The following is a 21,855-nucleotide window of genomic DNA, read 5'->3' as shown; positions in this document are numbered from 1 at the left end:
AAGGGATTGAGAGAACCTTCTCGGCCAAAAGGGGGAAGAGCGAAATGAGACAAAATATAAGTGTCAATGGCTGAGAGATTCCAAACAGAGTCGAGAGGTTATCCTGGAGGTTATTCTTACGCATTAAGTAGATATCACCTTGTTGTTCAAGATGTAGTGGAGAGGTTGGAGGGAACTGCCTGAAAATGTAGAGCTGTGTTCCGGTAGCCATGTTTCTTGATGATGACTGAACAATGATATAGCTTTCACAATGTGACTCTGTGACTGTGAAAACCATGTGTCTGATGCTCCTTTTATCTACCATATCAACAGAAGAGTAGAACATATGAAATAAAAATAAATAATAGGGGGAACAAATGTTAAAATAAATTTAGTTTGAAATGCTAATGATAAATGAAAAGCGAGGGGTAAGGGGTATGGTATGTATAATCTTTTTTTTTCTCTGTTATCGTTTTATTTCATTTTCTGTTGTCTTTTTCTTTAAAAAAAAAATCAAAGGAAGTATGAAGCCAAGAAAGCTGTAAAGCAGGAGGCAAGAAGTAACAAGAGTCCAAATTTGGCATCTACTCCTACCCCATAGAGCATAGCCCGGAATACTGTTTCTCAGTCAACTTCTGGAGACCCTGAGATAGACAAAAAAATAAAAACCTTAAGAGGAAACTAAAAGCAATCAAACAATTGAAAGAACAAACAGCAATTGGAAAACAGAAAAAAATCAGCTGGAAAAAATTAAAAAAGAGAAAGCCCTTCTGTAGGAGTTAGAAGAATTGGAACTGGGAATTTAAAGATTCACAGAACAGTTACCAAAAATCAGTGCAGCACATCTTATGTTTAACCCACTGGTGTACATGGAATATCCATGTACTTACATTAATGTTCACTTACAATTTTAACCATTTGTCCAGGACTCTGCCTATGTATGAAAGTATTTAATAATGTGTTAGATTAAATTCTATTTATACATCATTTAGAAAAGAGACTCAGGAATTTTTAAGCTAAGCTTGACATATTGAAAGATAGATGTCATTCTTTTTTTAGTAGGGAACAGTATTTACCATATAAATGAATAAAGACATTTTAAATTAAAAAAAAAAAATAGGGGTGATCAGTGTCCAAGTTTGCCCGGGAACAATCCTGGTTTATACCTGTTGTCACACTCACTGTCCCCTTCAGACAGTAGCCCCTTTCACTTTCAAACAATGACTCAATTTGGAGAGTAAAATATATGTTCATCTTAGTTGTAAGTACCTTAAGAAGTCTAAATTGTAGCTAAGAAATCTAAAAGAATTTTCATGTCTCCTCTTTAACAATACAAATTCTGACTAGTCAGAGAGACTAATAGTTGGCAGTTAGCCTCTCTGTGTTTCCCTCACCCAGAAAACTACTAATTTTCAAGCACAACCCTCCCTAAACTTGACAAACACTAGAGCCACTAACTAGTTTTTTATTTCATTGCTATATGGGACACCCTCAAGAATGAGCAGGATTTGCAGATATGGATTATCAGGCATACTAATTAGCCACTCTGTTTCCATTTCTACATTTTAAAAATAGGAATATTAAAACATTTTTCACAATATCCTTGCTTTAGAAATGCAATACATTTAGTGTATCTTATAAGTTTTAAAGCATTATTACAAATATAAGATACTGTTTTTACTTAGCATCATATATTATTGATGAAGCAATAATGTATGATTTTACTATTTTAGCAGGCTATTCCTCCAACACTTTACAATACAGTTTTATGAAACCAACTCAAACTCAATGACGTCTTCAAATCTTCTCCAAAGCCTAATTTCTTCAACAACATGGAAGTGTTACCAAAGTTACACATGATCTTAAGAGTGGCAATATCTTTATACAGGCAGATTTCTTCATACTTTACAAAGTTTTTTCATATCCTTAGTCTTCTGATTATAACAACAGCCATGTGACAAGGCAAGGAATGATTTGTATTTCCACTGTACAAATTTAAGTATTTGCCTAACTAAAGTAACACAAAGTAGCTGTGCCAGAATTAGATTCTTAATATGGTAATCTTTCCACTGGGAGTGGAAATATAAATTTTTCCTCTCTCTCTTCATGCTAAGGTCCAAAACTTGTCATCACCTTCTCTAATTATTCTAAAATCCATACTCCTCTTAGCCCTTCACAAATATAATTTCTATTATAGACAGTAGCCACCTTCTGCCTGGAATGGTACATCTTCTCATTGGTTTCACCATTTTCATTCTAGCTACAATAAACTAAAGTTGTCAGAATGATAAGGAAGGCATTATACTATTCAGTCAATATTCACAATAAAAGGACTCAAAACTTTTAAGCATCCCCATTTGCAACTGCCTCAGAAACTACTGCTGCAAGTCTTATTTTTATAAAGTACACTGAAAGAAGTAAAGAAAAAGAACAAGCTATTCACCAGATTTCACGTAAACAGGCCTTATAAAATTTTACATGAGAAGACAGTACAGTTTTCCAGTCATTTTATACCTCAGAGATATAATCAATCCAATTCTAAGAAATATTAGAAAAGGTAATTAAGTTAAAAAAGGACCTCAAAAGCTATAACAAAGTCTTGGTTAGTCACTGGCTAAGTTAGGAAACCATAACTGATGAAGAAAGAGCAAGTCTCGGTTAGGCCTACAAGGAGAGAAGCAGCTTCAAGGTTCTGTCTTTAAAGGCTTTGATCTCCTGAAAGGAAGAAATGGTTCTCTCGTTGCAAAACACCTTCAGGTAGTATGTCGAGAAGTAGCTCAATCTTAGGTTCCTAAACTGTTCCATAAATAGCTATCTAATTTGGACACTAGCAGCAGCCCTATAACTAACGTTTAAGTAAGCAGCTACAGTTGTTCTTTATTGCCACTTAGCCATGTTAGCCTTTCTTGGGTCGGCTATTAAAAATTATCTGAAGATAGTGCCCACTCTTACGTCACTAAGTCAAAACACAATTCTGAAAGAATATGAAGAACAAAAATAAATGTGGGTTTATTCTCTACAAAGTCTAAAATCTTATATTGAATGAATAACTTACACAAATTCTGAACCTGATAAACAATTACATAGTTCTGTGAAGAAAAGTTACAAAAGTTAGCATTACAAACAAAATAAATGAGGAAATACTGCTGACTAAATTTTAACTTCTTAGCCATTAAACAGCTTGGTTTTACCTTTAAAAGGAAATGTACAAATGGGGATAGGATAACGTATTTTTCAATTCTGAAAACTGAAGACAACGTGATCATGCAAAGGATAAACCAAAGCCTTCCTCTAGTTCCATACTAAAAAATTAAATGCCGCTATACATGATTTACTTCCTGCAGGATATGCAGTTTTAAAAAACAAATTCATTGCAAAGCAACCCATTCCATTTTGTATTTACCAACAAATCTTCACAAAGACCTTTTAGATCAAGTCAAACCACTTGCCCCATGAAAGCACACCTAAAGTAAAGCTAGTAATTCTATCTAGTGAAATCAGTTTTCTTTTCTACACACTTAATAGAAATGCTCTTTCCAAAATCCTGCCCGTCTCATTCCAAAGATGCTATCTCAAAACATACAAACTTAGCTGCTGAAAAAGTTACAAACAACCACTATTAAAACATGTTTTCCAGGCATAATCACATACTGAATAAAAGTAATGATTATTCTAAACTACATCGAGTTCCTTGTGTAATTTCAAGTCTCAAAAAGCAAAAAAAATAAAAATTTAAAAATCAACAGCAAACAGAAAGATAGTTTACACCATATTTGACAAACTAATTCCAAACCAGTTGAAAACTATATGTACTGGATGTAAAAGCAAATTTATATTGTTCTTCTCCTAACAGTTGTCACAGGATGCAGGCCAAAAAATAGGCAAGCAGCTATGGCCAAATAAACTGATACAGCCTTTGCCTATTAGAGTACAAGCATTAATAAGTAGATACATGCGATCTCCATTCACCATACACACACATGCGTGCACACATTATACGTATACTTCAACAGTCCTTCCAAGAAGAAAACTGCAACAACTGCTGCAACAACAATAAATCGTTAAGTCCCATAGTTCTATTAAATTAACACAAGGGAGAAAAATAAGATTTGAGATAATCATCCACAAATTAACCACTTAACCAAAATAATTTTAAGATGATGTTACTGTGGTAAAGCATATGCTGTTGCTCCATTATACATCCTTAACTGATCCCCATTATGACAGACAAGAAACACAATAAGCCAATATATATCTTTTAGTCTGTAGCCATAGGAAAGGACCATCCCCCTCCCTTCTTTTTAAGGTAGCAAATTCATAATACTGGCACAAACATTATGAGTTAATTGATGAACTAACTAAAGACCAAGAGCATATATGATATTTTCAATATAAGGGTTACATTATTCAAGAACAAACCCGTGTTTAAAAACAAAGCAATTAAAAAACAAAAACAAAAAACCTGCTGACTAAACAGTTCATTCACCAGCCCAATACAAGTTCACTGCTTCATCAAAGATTTATTAAATATTTACTAAGATGCTGTCATGCACTAGACATTATATTCTGGGCACTGGGGATACCAAATGAATAAAATAGAGTCCCTGTTTTCAAGAGAGAGAAACATACAAAGGATGCTATGAAAGCTAGGAAAGAAAAGAGAAGAGAAAAAGACAAGACTTCTTCAGAGGGATGGAAGTGCAATTAGATTACAAGGTTACCCATGGCTTGCAAGGTATGGCTCATCAAGCAACTGTAGTGGTAGGTGTGAGTTCTGTCTTCCCTCATCAAATAAGGGCATCCAACCCAAACCTACATGCCTGAATGGAGCAAACATGAAAAGAAGGTAAACATTTTTCAGCCTAAGGTGGGCAATAAGCTTTATTCCCCTGATTAAATTTATAGATTCTTCAGGTCAAGGAAAACACCCAAGAATTCCTGAGAGCAAAAGACAAGCAGAAGTTGGGAACAACAATAAGTTGGTGCCCATCTTCATCTCCATGGGCACTGCTATCTCTGACCACGACAGCTCCCTAATCAGACCACCTCTTATCCATCCTTGCTCTCTCCAATTATTCTCCATTGTATAGCGTAATTGCTCTAAAATGCTATTTTATGCCACTTCCCCAATTAAATTTACAACTCTCTTAGAATGAGGCCCAAATGCCTTAACATGACCTGCAGCTCTAGCACCTACAAACCTCTCCAGCCACTCACTATCTCACACTTCTTCCTGGACTTTTCAGTTTCAAGCTCCTTCCTGTCTTCATTCTTTCTAGTCTCCATATCACCATGAGTATAATAATCTTCTCCTCCTCTTCACCCAGCTAACTCCTATCATCTTCAGGTCTCAGCTTAAATACACTTCCTTAGGAGCTAAATTAGGAGCTCTTTTATGTGCTTTCATTGTACACTGTACATCTCTCTCATAACACAAAATTGCATAATCAGTGTTATATCATTTATTCAATAAATATTTTAGATTTGAGTGGTACAGGAATATATGAAGGATGATTCAGATTACAAGGATAAGGTAGTATGGATATTCAAGAAAATATGAGCAAAAATCAACTACTTGCTGCAATAACGGAATACCTAAATGGAAAAAGAATGAAATGTGACCCCACCATACAGCATAAAAAAAATAAATAAACCACCAAAAATACAAAGACAGGATAGCACAGATGTGGGTATACAATAAAAAACTTGGATGACAGGAGTGAAATTTTCAGAAAAGCATATGAGACATAGTTGGAAAGGCTGGTAGGAAGCTTTTTATTATCAAGTATTTTTATATTTTAACTTATTTTACATGTTTATATCTTCATATTTAATAAAGGTAGAAGAAAATTCCCATTTTTTCTTGGCCATCTCCTCGTTAAACAGAATCACATAAAACAATACCACCCCTCCTTCCTTTCCAACAACAGTAAGATATGCAAGTTTAAATTGTATTTTGTAATGATAATGTATTGGAAGGTGGAACAGAATACTCTGATGGAAAATGAATCAAATGCTCATGGAAAAACTGTCCCTGATCTTAAGTTTCCAAAGCACCAAGCCAAGAACAAAAAAAAAGCTTAAGGAGCTCAAATATAGTTGCACAGAATAAGAGAGCAAGGAGGAAATTTAAACCACAAGCAATTTTAGGTAAGGAATTTTCCTAATGTTATATGGAATTGGCACCAGCTCCCCATATTCCTGTTCTGTCAACTGCTCACAACAGAAAGCATTCAGTAAATCTTAAACTATTACCTCTATTATGCACATTAGTCATAACAACTGATTTTTTATCAGATTTTATATAATAAAATCTTCAAGACTAAAAAGTTTCCTTAAATTTTTATAAAACCTCTATATACTTCTGTTTAGAAGAATTTTTCAGTGATTCCTGGTAATCTAGAAACTCAGAATTCCTCAAAACCAGTTATTGCCGCCTTTAATACAGTCTATAATAATCAAGTTAAAATAAAACGCTTGAAGCAAAATCTCATACTCAGCTTCAAGATCAGCAAAACTCCTTGCTTTCACTATTTTAACACTGGTGGCTGAAAATCAAATGCAATTTTGAAAAATCAGTTCTAACTACTTAGGTCCAACATTACCTACAGAAGCCAAAAGCTAGCTGGCAATAAGATATACAATCTAGTCTCAGTCAATTGTTCAAATAATATTTCTCATTGCATACTTGTTTTTTTCTCAGCCCTCAAACAATCTATTTACACTCTATAGTCAAACAGTTCCCTACTTCACCAAAGACAATTCCAACCTTTCAAGCCTATAAAATGCTTGCTCATACTCTTTTCTCTACTTGAAATGTTTTCTGCTCCTATTTATCATTTAAGGTCCAGTCCTTCCCCTAATCAAAAGCACTACCTCTTTCCTCTGAATTTCAATGGCATTTGATCTGTACTTATCTCATATTGCCCTATAATATAGCTATCCATATCTGTCATCATCCCTAGACTGAGGACATGATCAACAATTTCACATTTAGATTTTTCAATAATTTCAATACAGGAACTTGTTAGACACTCAGTATGTAATTACTAAATAAATGAGTATGCTAATTTCCATAAGACTACCTAACAGTCTTGTTTGGTGGAGATCTTCAGAATCCAGCCTGAAAAACAGGAAAGAATGACTGATAATGTGTCTTACGCAGACACATAGACGTCGACAGTTAAATTACATAAATCAAATATTCCTCCAACAATCTTACTGACTTTAGTTGGTTTATCAAACCTTTTTTTATCGTACCAACCATCACCAGATACTAAAGACTGTTTGTATTTAAATTTCTAATGGATTCCTAGACTTTACACAAAAAGCATAAGCCAACAAAAAAAACAACAGAAAAACTGGATCTTCATGAAAACTAAAACTTTGGTGCACTGAAAGGACACTAGCAAGAAAGTGGTAAGGCAATACGTAGAATGGGAAAAAGTATTTGCAAATCATACTTCTAATAAGAGTCTAGCACCCAGATTATATAAATAACTCCTCTAGCGTCCAGAACACATAATCCAGTGAAAAATGGGCAAAGGATCTAGACAGCTATTTTTGCAAACATATACAAATGGTTAATAAGCTCATAAGAAGATGTTCAATACCGTTTGTTATTAGGGAAATATACATGAAAATCACAGTGAGATACCACTTCAAATCCACTAGAATGCAATAATTAAAAATACATATATCAAGTGCTGGCAAGGATGTGGAGAAATAGGATATTCTAGTATCACACATTGCTGGTAAGAATGTAAAACTGAACAGCCACTGTGGAAAGCAGTCAGTCTGGCAGCTCCCCAAAAAGTAAAACATAAAATTATCATATGATCCAGCAAGTTTACCCTTAGGTATATACGCCAAAGAATTCAAAACACATGTTCACACAAAACTTGTAAACAAATGTTCATAGCAGTGTTATTCATAATAGCTATAAAGTGGAAACAGCCCAACTATGCAACATCTAATGAATGTATAAAGAAAATCTAGTACATCCATACAATGAAATATTATTCGGCCATAAAAAGGAATGAAGTACTGACATGCTGTAACATGTCTGAACGTGAAAGAAGCCAGATCACATATTGTATGATTCTGTTTAGATGAAATGCACAGAATATGCAAATCAATAAAACAGAATGTTAGATTAGTGGTTGTTAGGTCTGGGGGGAGGAAAGATTTGGGAGTGACTTCTAACAGGTACAGGACTCCTTTTTGGGGTGAAGGAAATGTGCTAGAATTAGACAGTGGTAACAGGTGAAAAATTATGAATATACTAAACCCTACTGAACTGTACACTTTAAAGGGGTGGAATTTCATGTTATATGAATCATTTCATTTTTTTAATTGCAAAAAAAAAATTTGCCTTGCCACATAATCCATTTTAAATTAATTTCAGTTACTTAACTGTGAATATTTCAAATTATTCAATACTGTACATGAATCAAATTTCTGCAAACAAATGTAATACATCAAAAGGCTTGTCAATCCTCTCCAATGTGAATACTTTTTTTACATATACTTGAATTTCATTGAGATTTTCATATTGAGAAATATTTAAAATATGGTACAGTTGTAATTCTTAAGCATCCACAAGATAACTAACTCTATTATCGGCACATAAAATTTTAAATACATATACACACACCAGAACCCTTATTTTCTCAGCATTTATGGTCTGAGGACACCTAACAGCAGAAACATGTAATTTTCCATAGCAATTAAAGACATCAGTATATCTTGTGAAGTCACTTTAATCTTTAATGAGTGAAGAAGTTTGGAAAGCATGTCAGTTTCCTCAACTACAATGTGGAAAAAATGCCCTCTGAGTAAAACTGGGGCCCCTAAGGATGCTTTTAAATAACAAGTTTATGGCTATAAATACCAGCATTCCTAAAATCACTGCTGGAATTCCATGTTAGAGGAAGCTGTCAGCAATTCCCACTGGCCCATGGAATCAACTGATGATCTAGATTTAGGGATCCTATAGGACCATCACCATTACCATCCCAACCCTTGTCTCCTATTTCAACAGTCATTTATTTTCTTTTGCATTTGGCATTATCTAGTAAGTGCCCTTTACCCTTAACATCTAAAACGAGTCTACCATATATATATGCTCTAGGAGGCACCACTTAAATAGACTATAATATGACTGGCACCTCCTGGAGCTGTGCAAAGTAGAAGCTCTGATAAATATTTCAAATTATTTCTGATTCCCTGTTTAATTTTCAAATTACATTTCTAGCTTTCAAGACTGTTTTAGTTTCCTAGGCTGCTCATGAAATGGGTTGGCTTAAACAATGGAAATTTATTAGCTAACAATTTGAGGCTAAAACAAAGTCCAAATCAAGGCATCATGAATCTGATGCTTTCTATCCAAAGACTGTGACATTCTGGCGCTAGATGCTGGAAATTCTTGGCTCCTCAGTCACATGGCAGGTCACATGGCAAAAGCTCCTAGTCCCTCTCTTCTCTTCAGGGTTCGCTGACACCCACCCTCTTACTTCCTGTGGGTTTTTCTGTCTGAATTTAACTCCATTTATAAAGGACTCCAGTAATAGTTTTAAGACCCATCCTGATTGAAGAGGGCCATCCTGTCTGTTCTAGTTTGCTAGCTGCCAGAATGCAATATACCATAAATGGAATGGCTTCTTAAAAAACAGGGAATTTAACAAGTTTCTAGTTTACAGTTATAAGGCTGAGAAAATGTCCCAATTGAAGCAAGTCTATAAAAATGTCCAAATTAAGGCACCAACAAGAGGTTACCTTCACTCAAGAAAGGCCAATGAAGTTCTCTACTGGAAAGGAGTATGGCAAACATGATGATGTCTGAAAGCTTTCTCTCCAGGCTTTTCATTTCATGAAGCTCTCCCGGGGGCATATTCCTTCCTCTCCAAAGGTCTCTGGTTGCATGGGCTCTGGCTCTCGTCATTCTGAAGCTTTCTCCAAAATACTCCCTCTTTCAAAGGATTCCAGTAAACTAATCAAGACACACCTAGAACAGGTGGAATCACATATCCCTCCAATCCAAGGTTAATACCCACAAGTGGGCAAGCCACAACTCCGTGGAGTTAAACTAATCAAGTCTCCAACCTAAAGTGCTAAGTGGGGATTAACAGGCTGCCTCCACAAAATGGGATTAGGATTAAAAACATGGTTTAGGGTACATAAATCCTTTCAAACTGGCACACTGTCTTAACTGAAGTAACTTCATCAAAGGTCCCATTTACAATGGCTCACACCCACAGGAATGGATTAGATTTAAGAACATGTTCTTCTGGGGTACATACAGTTTCAAACCACCACACCTCACTCTCTGGACCCCCCAAAAATATGTTCTTTCTATATGCAGAATACATTCATTCCATGATAATATCCCAAAACTTTAAGTCCTTTCAGAATCAATAAAGGAACAGACATAGGATAAACATTCCCATTCTTATAGGGAGCAATTAGAAGGAAAACCGGGATCATGGGTCCCAAACAATTCTGAAACCCAGCAGGGTATACTCCATTAGATTTCAAACTCTGAGAGCTATCTATAGAACAATGTTTCTTTTGTCCAGGCACAATGGAGTGACAGCCCCACCTCTCCCAAGCACCTGCTTAGCAGCCATGCTCCCCCCAAATATCAGGATGGCAGCCAGGTTCTCTGCTTGGGACACAGGCTCACCCTCTCCAAACACAGAGGTGGCGGCACTCATTCCATACAATGGGGCTTCTCTAAGTGTAGGGGCACCCTCTCTAAACTCTGGGGCAGACTCACCCTTTCCATACACGTGGGCAGGCCTGATCTTGGCCGAAGAAGATGTCTTCCCTCCAGACCTCAATTTCCATGGTTCTGCCCTTGAAGTGATTCCTCCTTCAATTTGTCCCTTCTCTGTTCCTTTCATTCCAATCTACACTAGTTCCATTCATAAAAATCATGCAAAAAACTTGTTGGCCTTGTCTGTAGCTCACAGAGGTCCAAACCATCGGACAGTATTCCTCCAAGATAACTGCATCTCCAATTCTGACTTGCATGGAAATTACTGGCTGGCTCCAGGTTCAAATAAACCATCACTGGTGCACTATTCTTTGGGGACATGCTTTCTGGAAACTCAGAATTTTCCCAAACCATCAATTTCTTTATGCCCAAGAGTTCAGTTCTCAGTCTATCCTTTTCTTCTTGCATTTTCCTGTAAGCTGCAAGGAGAAACCAGGCTGCACTATGCACACTTAGCTTAGAAATCTCCTCAGCTAAATATCCAAGTACATCACTTTCAACTTTTGCCTTCCATCTGAAATCAGAACTCAATTTTTCCAAGTTATCTTGCTACTCCAAACCAAGGTTCAACTCTTTTCCAGTTTTCAGTAACACATTGGTCATTTTCTTCAAAGCCCTTGTCAGAAGTACCTTTAGCACTCATATTTCTACCAACAGTCTCTTCAAAGCACTCTAGGCCTTTTCTATCAAGCATCTCACAACTCTTTGAACCACTACCCATTACCCAACTCCAAATCTGTTTTCTTATTTGATATCTGCAATAGCACCATCACATTTCTGGTACCAAAATCTGTTTTAGTTTCCTAGACTGCTCAAGCAAATACTATGAAATGGGTTGCCTTAACCAATGGGAATTTATTAGCCAACAATTTTGAGGCTAAAAGAAAGTCCAAATCAAGGCATCATCAAGGCGATGCTTTCTCCCCAAAGGCTGTGACATTCTGGGGCTGGCTGCCAAAAATCCTTGGCTCCTCTTCACATGAAAAGGCACATGGCAACATCTCCTGGTCTCTTCCTTCTCCTCCAGTTTCCATCAATGTCCAGTCTCTGGCTTCCTGTGGTTTTTTCTCAGTCTGTCTGAATTTTATTCCATTTATAGAGGACCCCAGTAATTGAATTAATAATCATCCGGATTGAGGTGGGTTCTAAAGGATCTCTTTAGTGAAGTAACCTTATCAAAAGGTCCTATTCACAATCGTACACACTCAAAGGAATGGATCGGATTTAAGAACATGTTTTTCTGGGATATACACAGCTTCAAAACACCACAAAGGCCAAGTCAACAAACAAAAATGTTCATTTTAATATCGTGTTCAAATAGAACAGCTACAACCAAAAAAAAAATTTTTTTTTTTTTGCTGGTAACAATGTTTTGGAAAAAAAACACCTACTATATAAACAAAATTAACCCTCTGAATATCTTCAGAGATTCCATGAAACACAGCATGTTTTTAAATGTTTTATCGCTGCAACTGATTAACTTTATAAATTTATAAACAGGTACCTACCATACACTACAATGAAGATAATTACCATAAAAAAAGTATTAAATGTCTCCTGAATAGATCTCTATGCTGTGCCAATAAAGTGTTCATAGAATAGTCTGAGTTTTTCAGGGAGATTATATACATAACCATTCAATATTTACTGAGCACACACGGGGTCTCTGACTAGATACTCTAGGAGGAAATACAGAACAGTACAGAAAAGAACAGCTTCTATTCTACAGAGAAAACACACAGGAACCCAAAATACATATATATATATATATATATATATATATATATAAATGCATGAGAGTAACTACAGTTTAACAAAATTATACACTTTAGATGATGATAACAATGTTGTGATGATGGGTCTACAGGGCGATTTCTGTAATGTTTTTATAAAAGAGGCTACTTTGAATGTCAATTGTTAAAGAAACCAATAGGAAGGGATCTATTTGATTGAATGATGAGGAAGACATTTTGTGTCCAAGGAACAGTATGTGGAAAGGCTAATAATTTGCTGTCAGCAACTTATTTTCAAACAGCTGATACCCAACTTGCCTGGCTGAAAGGGAGTCTCTTGGACAAATAAATAAATAAATAAAAAGAAAGAAAACAAAACTGAGGGCAAATGGATCAAGTCCCAAGGCATGAAGGATTACACAAAGTCCTTGAGTAACAATGTTAGATATTACTGCTAAGACTCTTTTTGCTCCCATTGAAGATTCCTTCCAATCTACTCAACGATATGATAATATTGAAAGATCATACTCCATCTCTTGCTTAAAGTTCTCCAATGGCTGGGTCATTATAACCCACCAAATCAAAATTCAAAACTACTTTGATATCTTAAAGGATCTCTTAAATATAGCTCCCCTCTAATCGAGTACCCTTCTCCCCTAAAATATATCTAAAATTTATATTCTAATTTTGTTCCTATTATCGCTAAGCTCACTCAAGACCAAATAAAAACTCTAGCTTGGTTCAGTTTATAATCAATCTGAACCTCCCATAAACTAACGTAGAAAAGACACCCTTCCTCCCCACAGTCAAGTCCACCCCAGAATAACTGCACATAGCCATGTGGGGACCATTACTAAAATTACAACTTGTCCTCTTTCCTTGCCCAATACTCTCCTTCTTGTCCCCCATGTAACAAAGGCAAAGTTATTTCTGCTATAGTTAAAATAAAAGTGTCAATCTCTCATCTAGAGGAAATAGTGTGTTGGTTTTAGAGTCATATGTACTTCCAGAAAAACATGTTCTTAAATCTCATCCATTCCTGTGGATTAGGGAGGTTTTGATGAGGTTTCTTCAATTAAGGTGTGGCCCCCCAGTCCAATCAGGAGAGGTCTTAATCCTATTACTAGAATCCTTTATAAGTGGAATGAAATTCAGACAGGGAGGAAGAGAGAAAGCCACAAGGAGCAGCCAGAAGCTGAAATTAAAGGGAACCTGAAAGAGAACTAAGAGGCCAGGAGAGGTCGCCATGTGCATTGCCATGTGAGAGAACAGCTAAAGACCAAGGATCCCCAGTCCACCACACAGTCTTTGGGGAGAAAGCATTGCCAGGATGACACTTTCTTTGATTTAGACATTTCCCAAGCCTCAGAATTGTGAGCTAGTAAATTCCCATTTTTTAAGCCCAATCCATATCATATTTCTTGAGCTGCTAAGAAAACTAAAACAGATGGATTAGATTACAATATCACAGTATGTTAAAAAAAGGAATCAAGGTTCCTTTTGCATGTTATTTTACTGATCAAACACTTTTAATCTTTCCTGGTAAAAATGCAGAATTATAAATAAGTACAAGATAAATAAATGACTGAAAAAAACTTTCATTTAGTCTTCAGATAAACTACAGAATATAAATTGTTGCCAATCTACTAGCATAGAATTCAGTATCAGAATGTTGAGCAGCTGAGCACTGGTCACAAATATCTAATCATGGCCTGGTCTATCTGTTGTACTTTTTAGTCTCAGAACCTTTACACCCTTAAAATTGAGGACACCAAAGAACTTGTGATTATATGGGTTTTCTCTATCAATATTTACTGTGTTAGAAATTAAAACTGACAAATTTTAAATAGTTATTAATTCACTTGAAAATAATAAACCCATTATATGTTGGCATTATTATTAAATAAAACAATATTTTCTAAAACAGAAGTTTAGAAGAGTGGCATTGTTTTATATTTTTGCAAATCTCTACTATCTGGCTTAGTAAAAAAACAGCTGGATTCTCATACCTGCTATTCATTCAGTGTGCTACAGAATGACCCATTACACACCTCTGGAAAACTCCACTGTACACTCACGAAGTAATGAGAACGAAAAAAGCAAATAATGCCTTAGTATATGAATACAGTTTTGACCTAGCAAACTCCCCTGAAAGTGTCTTGGGAATTCCCAGGAGTTCTCAGACCATACTTTAAGAACCAATACCATATATAAGTGAAGATGGTTTATTCATTTTCTGGAATAGAAAAGAATTTATGTAAAAAGTCATGCTGAGATGAAAGCATAGACCCTGATTCATATTTTAGTTCCCCTCTTCTCTGCTGTGTGTGCAAGACACTGGGCAAATAACCGAACTTCTCAGTGCTCTATTTTTCTTGTCAGTAAAATGGAATCAATAATAGAATCTTCCTCATAGTTGTTAAAAGGAATAACGAAGTTAATAAATGTAAGGTGCTTAGTACAGTCCCTACAGAAAATAAGAATAAAATATTTGTTAAATAAATATAAAATCAATCTAGGAATAAATATAAAGAGCATGTATACTTGTAAGTACTGTTACCTACATACTAATATATAAACTTGAGAAATCCTTAATAGCCTGGTAATCTGGAAAAATCACAATTCTAAACACAATTTTTAACATAAAGATTTAGGCTCATCAAAATTCCCTTTTAAAAGAATATCATTAGCCAAATCTAACAGCCCAGGAACAATTCTCCAAGAGAACTGTATACACAAGGAACATAAAAAGTCCTAAAAGGTCAAATCCAGAATTTCAATTGGTATAACTGGGAACATACTGAGACAACATACAAAGTAACGGAAATACCACGTTAGCCACCAAAAGAACAGGAAAAACTAATACTAAACCTTTATTTGAAAGTCTAACCCTACTTCTTCTTGGTAGGGCTCTAACCTCTTGCCAAGAAGTTTAAGTTTATTTTTCTAACATCTTTGAGCTTAAGTGAGAAATAATGAAACTAAGCAATTTGGTACAAAAAAAAAAAGAAGCTACTTTCTATGCATTATGGTGAACTTTCACATTAAATATTCTAAATGATAATCAGGTTCAAAAAATGATTTTATTTAAATTAATGTAATTCTGAATGCTTCCCAAATCAAATGAGAAAAAAGCCAGTAAATCTAAGTGACTTCATAAAGCGTTTTGCTTCTCACCTCCCAGTCTAAATTAAATTCAAAGATACCTGTTAAAAAGTATTCATATATATAAAATATGTAATAAACAAAAAGCATTGTTTATAAGATTTAAAATAGATGCCTAAAGTATACTATTATGTAGTTAAAATAATAAGTCCATTAGTGAAGCCCTATTTACAAAGATATTTCAGAATTCATTTACCAATTATAAGTTGGCTACCAAAATGGCTGAATGCCACATTTTCTTTAGAGTTCCTTTTTTTAAAATACATACTATTGAGAAACATACCTAGATATATACCAAGGGGGAAAAAAACACATGTAGCGCTACCAAATGCCTCCAACTTTTGACATACGTAGTCAAATCTTACTATTGCTCCCACTTTGATTATTCCAATACCATTTTCTGTATTTCAAAACTATTAAAGATTAATACTAAGAATGGAATGATCATATGGTAAGAATATTCATGTTTGTATGTTGTTGTGTTTTTTCTCAAAAAAAAAGACTAACTATTAAGAAACAGAATAGGCCAAATAGAGAAGAGTAAAAATATAAATCACATGGTTAATTCTTACTGGAAGGAACAGTGAGTCCACAGTTCAACTACAAAATAATTGTTTCTTTAAAGCAAGATCCTTTTGGAAATCTCAGTTACTTTATTTCTAAATAAGAGAAATCTTGAACAAATCCTTCACTGAATGTTTTCCTCACTGCAAATCAGATCCCAATTACCAGATACCTTCTTGACAAGATGCAAATTAAGCACCCCTAAGATTTCATTAATCGATGTTATTTGTTTAAAAGGGTAGTAAATTCAGAAATTGTTTAAAACATTTTTACATATTTTTCAACAATTATACAAACCACTAACCCAAATACAAATTCCACATTTTGTATATTCAAAACATTTCTAAATTCTCAAGAAAAAAAAAAAAAGTGGCCATAATTAAAATTAGACTGGGCGTAAAGCCACACAAATACCCAGGCTGTACAGATATGTACATACATAGAGATATGCTCATAATAAATGCCTAATAAGCAACTGATCTTGATTTTTGTTTCAGAGCATGTAAGGAAGACGGTGGTTGAAATGAAGTATTTCTAGAAATGAAATCAGGGGGTGAGAGGGTAGTTTAGTGGTAGAATTCTCACCTGCCAGGTTCGATTCCTGGCCCATGCACTTCCCAAACAAACAAAATTCAACAAATGGTGCTGCAATAAGGGGATACTCACATAGAAAAAGAATGAAATGTGACCCCTGCCATACAGCATACAAAGAAAAAAAAAGAAGTCATTGTAGCCATTATCATAAATATTATGTTTCAACAAAACATGTCAATTTAAATGCTCAAGAAATGTAAATTAAACAAGTATAGAAAAAATTAAAATTAGGTATTCATATCAAAAAAAGGCAGCAGAAATAAGCCAGGTTGTCAAATCAGTTACGAATGTTTTGTAAATAAAGAATTTATAAGTTGAAAAATTGTGTTAAAAAATTGTTTTGTCTATATATCAATTTATTATGGATGCTCTAAGCATTCTTTATCCTCTTCTTCAAATGGAGCTATTAGAGACTTTATGTTAAATGCATTATCATGTTCATTTGTACAAACACGTTTAAAGTTTCACAACTCTTCACACTAGGGACACTGATTAGCAGTATCATCCACAAACACCTATAAGCAAAACAGAAGCTCCTTCTTAAAGAAATATATAAAAGAATTAAGTCATAATTCATGGACTATGATAATCACTTCTTCATGTGGAAAAGGGTGCTTAATCTTGAGAAGGAAAAGCACAAAAACCTCTTCCACTCTACGGGCCTATAGGAAAAACAGCAGCCCTATACCTTCCTTAAATATTGACATCTAAAACCCAAAATCATTTTCACGAGGTTCAACTAAGAAGGCTTTACTTTTGGGCAACACTAAAAGGTACAATGGAACTAAGCCTCTATAAATAAAAATTCCTTGAAATGATAACTCTCTACACTGAAGTTTAGTGTCAAGACCAGCAACTGCCTGTGGAAGCCTTTTCAATTTTCTCAAAGCTTATTAAAGTATGTATGACAGGAAGGTATTTGAACTACTCACAGGTCAGACTTAAATCTGTTTCACTAGTGAGAGCAAGGGCTTTTTAAAACAAGAGTGCAGGGAAAATGGTATCACTGTATTTTAAGACCTTTCATTAAAAAGAAATAGAGTAGTAACACCTTACTTAATATGAACTTTTTAAAAATCGAGCATTACCAGAAATATTCAAGTTCTAAAGATGTCAGGAACTTGTAAAGACAGCAATGATACAGTAAAAAAAAACAAACCATAAAACAAGGTTATCCTCTAAACCTAATCCCAGACAGCATCTGCAGAAGCTGCTATTACAACAGAAACACAAGCATGTTATCACCACCCTTCTTAGCTTAATTTATCTATTTTCAGTCCTTTTTTGGCAATGTGTTAAAAAAAAAAAACTATTGCTATTTGAAGTAAGACAAAAAGTCTTTATGAGGGCTTTTTAAAAGCTGTATCTATTTTTGCATAATTTTGAACTGAGGGAGGAGGAAAATAGTTCACAGAAATAGTTCGCAGTTTCTACACACACACACACTCTCTCTGCAATAAAATAATCAATTTTTGAAGGAAAGTAAGTAGGAGTGTTTATGCAAAAATGTTAATCAAAAAGTCATCTACGGCTTCACAGTGTATTCTAATGAATTTGTTTATAAAATATATCCTGCCATTCTCTAAATATCCGACTGATAGTTAAAAGCAACTGGCAAAATCCAGGTATCAGAATCAAGCAGTAATTTTTTTTTTCAACTTTTCCATAGGGAAAGAACAAATCAATGAATAATGGGATTGTCTGTAGCAATAACTTGTTCTAACAGCACTTCGTAAGCTAAGCATCTTTTTAAAAATTCACATTTTGCCCAATTATTTTAAAGCGTAAACCTCATGACCAAGTCCAAACGAGAAGTCAGAACAGGACTCCTGACAGGGAATACCCTTTCAGGACACGCTCACTTTTGCTTTAAACAGCAAAGCAAACTAACATTCATGTAGGGATGAAAGGCGAAATGCATTCCAGTGATCATTTATAAAGGAAACTTTGTACTGTGCCGATTTCCTTATTTTTCCCTGAAAAGTTTCACGTCAAAGCTCCTTTGAGTCAATGCTTGAGTGATCCACTAAGCTTTGTCCCTTGAGGTAAGGGAGTGGAAAGAAAAACGAGGATATTATAGGTGGCTTCCAGGTTTGGAAAAAGTTGGGAGGAGCTAGCTCTATTAATTGTGTCTAAGATACTGAATGGAGTAATGTTATGTAGTACAAGAAAAGCTAATTCCCCCAAACATTGTCAACATAAAGTAAAGGAAGTCCAAACTCAAGCATTATCATTGACCGTGAGCAAAAAAGGTAAATAAAAGGATCAGTTTACCAACGTTTGTCAAGAGATGTTATCTGTACTAAGTTTGATTATTAATCTACTTTGAATTCCAATAGTCTACGCTTCACACACAAGCTTCTAAATTCAAACCGCCAGGGTTAACAGTTCTAGGAATCGATACCAATAGCAGTCAACCTTTTTCCCATATCCCCGCTTGAAAACAAAAAAAAACAAAGAAAAAGAAAGAAAGTGGGGTGGGGGTGGGGGTAGTGTGACATTCACAACTCATCCCAGTCAAAAAAAAAAAAAAAGGACAGTACAGTTTTATTAAAGTCTACCAGTGACAAATAAAAATCCCAACTTTCCACAAAGCTTTCCCTACACCAAACAGTCTTTTTACTTTCACTTCCACGGAGAAAGTAATCTGAGATAAAGGTCGGGTATTGGCTATGACATTTAAAATGAGACGAAAGAAATCAAGCGACACAGGCAAAGAAAGGCAAACCAAATGGGTAAGGAAAGGGAGAAGAGAAACCCGTGAAGAGAAAGAAGAGGCTAGAAAAGGGACGGAGACAGATCTCAGGGCTGCGGAGTTAACAGGAATCCGGGTCCAAACAACCGGGCGTTTACGGAAACCCGAAGAAGGCTAACGGGGAAACAATGGGGCGGTGAGGAGAGCGAGGGGGGAGACAGTCAGGGCGAGGGCAACCAGGCAGCACAGGACGGGTGGGATGGACGGGTAGAAAGCGGTTACACTAGATAGAAGAGGCAGGGGTAATAAGCTGGGTGGGGAGACAAGTTCGTCGGGTGTCATGGGGTATGGTGGCGCACCCGGCGAGGAGGCGAGGGTCTCCTAGGAACCGGGAGGGGAGTGGCTTGTCAAGATTTTTAGACAGGGAACAGGAGGAACGGAAGCCGTAAAGGGAGGTGTGATGGAAGCAAAAAGAACACAGCTCCGACGAGCAAAGGACCCGCCGAGCCTGATAAGACGCAGGAAGGGAAAAGGCAGGTGAAAGGAGAAAGAAAAGATGTGAGGAAAAGGTCGCGGGGGTGGGGGGGAGCGGGGAAGTGAGGGGTCCGCGGTCGGCTTCACTCACAGTCCAGGTGCTTTTTTTTGGGCCCCATGATCTCGTGGGTCGTGGCCTTGCATACTGTCTTGGAGACGGCGGAGCCGGTGACACTGTGCTGGGCGGCGGTGATTCGGTCCGTCAAGCTCTGGCCGGACATCTCTGCGGCTCCTCCGCCACCCCTCCCGCTCAGCAGCCGGCGGGGACTGGGACCCCCAAGCGCCGGAGGGCTCCCACCCCCCACCGCACCCCCTACCCCCACCGGCTCCTTCCTTGCCTGCCGGCCTGGGGCGGGGCTCAGGGCCGCACGCTGCCCCCCAGCCCAGAGAGAACAGGCTCGTCACCCGCGGGATCCGGCACGGGGTCAGGCACTCCCCAGCCCCCGCCTCAGTTCAGCCCACCCCTCCCCTGGTCAGCTGGAGTCGGGCAGAGCAAGAGGGACAGGCAGCTGCAGGAAAATGGCGGCGCCAGGCTCCTCCTCGGAGCTTTCCGGGCTGCCCCCGGGACACGTGACTCGGGCACCGCCCCTCCTCTCTTCTCCCGCCCCTTTTCCCTTCCCTTTCCTCCTCGACGCCCGCCCTCCCTCGCTAGGCGAGGGAAGAGCGGGGCGGCGCCCGCGCGTTACGTGATGGAACCCGCCCGGCGGGCGCAACAGGAGGCCGGACCTGGAGGACAGCGCGGCAGACCGCGTCACGTGACTCTCCATGCCAACAGGTCGCTGGAGGCCGGCCCGAGAAGGTGGGGGGAGGGGTCACGGGGGGCGGGGCGATGGAGAGACCGCGAGCCCTGAAAATTGGGGCGGGGCGCCGAGGTGCTGCCGACTTCTCTAGTCTCCCACCCCACCCTGAGGGCGTTCTCCTCCCTGTGGTAGAAACCAATGGCTTGACAAAGAAGAGGAACAGATGGCTGCACAGCTTCCACCGAGAAAAGAGTGTCAGGGCTCCGGCTCTCTGTGCTTTCCCAACAGAGGGAGGAATGTATTTAGGGATGCCCCCAAGCTGGCCTTCTGGCCCTAAGGAAAACAAAAAGGCTCCCATCGGTCCATATTCTGAATCGGCTAGCAGTCCTCTCCCTACCGTGGGACTGGTGAAGCTCTCCCTGCTTACTAACCTAGAAGAGTTTTTAACCCCCTTTCCTTGAGAGGCTTTGAAATGTCATTTGTTTTTATCTCTGAAAACTCTACACGATGCTGCCAGTCTAAATTTAGCTACTAACCGGCCAGTTTTTGTTCTCTAGGGTGTCAAATAGTACAGGAAACACATAGCTTTACTGGAATTTGAAAAGGGAAGTGGTAGGATGATGTCAGTAGTGATTAACTTGACCTTACAAGGCTGAATGCTGTGGTGATTAAAGGTCCAGACCATAAAAGGAAGTGAGGGGTGGTACATGGAGAAGTCCCATTCAATTAATTGAGACATCACTACCTGACATCTCCCCTAGTTTAATCTTTCTTCCCTCTAGCCTCTCTTCTCATGTTGGGTAGGCCAAAGTTTCAGGGAAAGAAGACATTGACACTTGCCCTGCGGCCATTTTAGAATATAGGAATTTGTTCTATGTGATCTAGATCTACTAACAAAGCCTTCTAATATTTTATTAGGGTCTTAACTTGAACCCAGGTTTAAAAATAAGTTTAAATATCTCTGAATGCTATTACCATGATAGTCATATGTATTTTTGCTACTTTCAAATGGAATGCTAACATACTCAGAAAATCTGTGTACACCATCTGTCATCCATATCAAAACTACTGTGC

The 21,855-nt window shown here is 37.3% G+C and overlaps 1 protein-coding gene across 12 annotated transcripts in view; it reads right to left on the bottom strand.

Moving 5' to 3' along the window:
* The window catches only part of PICALM (phosphatidylinositol binding clathrin assembly protein), a 175,392-nt gene extending 154,633 nt beyond the window's left edge, over positions 1-20,759 (bottom strand). For 8 of the 12 annotated variants that reach the window (XM_077113354.1, XM_077113349.1, XM_077113353.1 and 5 more), the window contains exon 1: positions 20,133-20,758. In XM_077113354.1, the coding sequence (XP_076969469.1) occupies positions 20,133-20,262 (130 nt within the window). In that variant the 5' untranslated portion in view covers positions 20,263-20,758. Of the gene's footprint in view, positions 1-20,132 lie in introns of all 12 variants that reach the window. The other 4 variants (XM_077113351.1, XM_077113355.1, XM_077113350.1 and 1 more) reach the window with 2 other exon arrangements.
* Positions 20,760-21,855: the final 1,096 nt, after the last annotated feature.

This window comes from Tamandua tetradactyla, chromosome 8 (assembly GCF_023851605.1).
Source record: "Tamandua tetradactyla isolate mTamTet1 chromosome 8, mTamTet1.pri, whole genome shotgun sequence".
NCBI lineage: Eukaryota > Metazoa > Chordata > Mammalia > Pilosa > Myrmecophagidae > Tamandua > Tamandua tetradactyla.
This window is presented reverse-complemented; position numbering and strand designations above follow the sequence as displayed.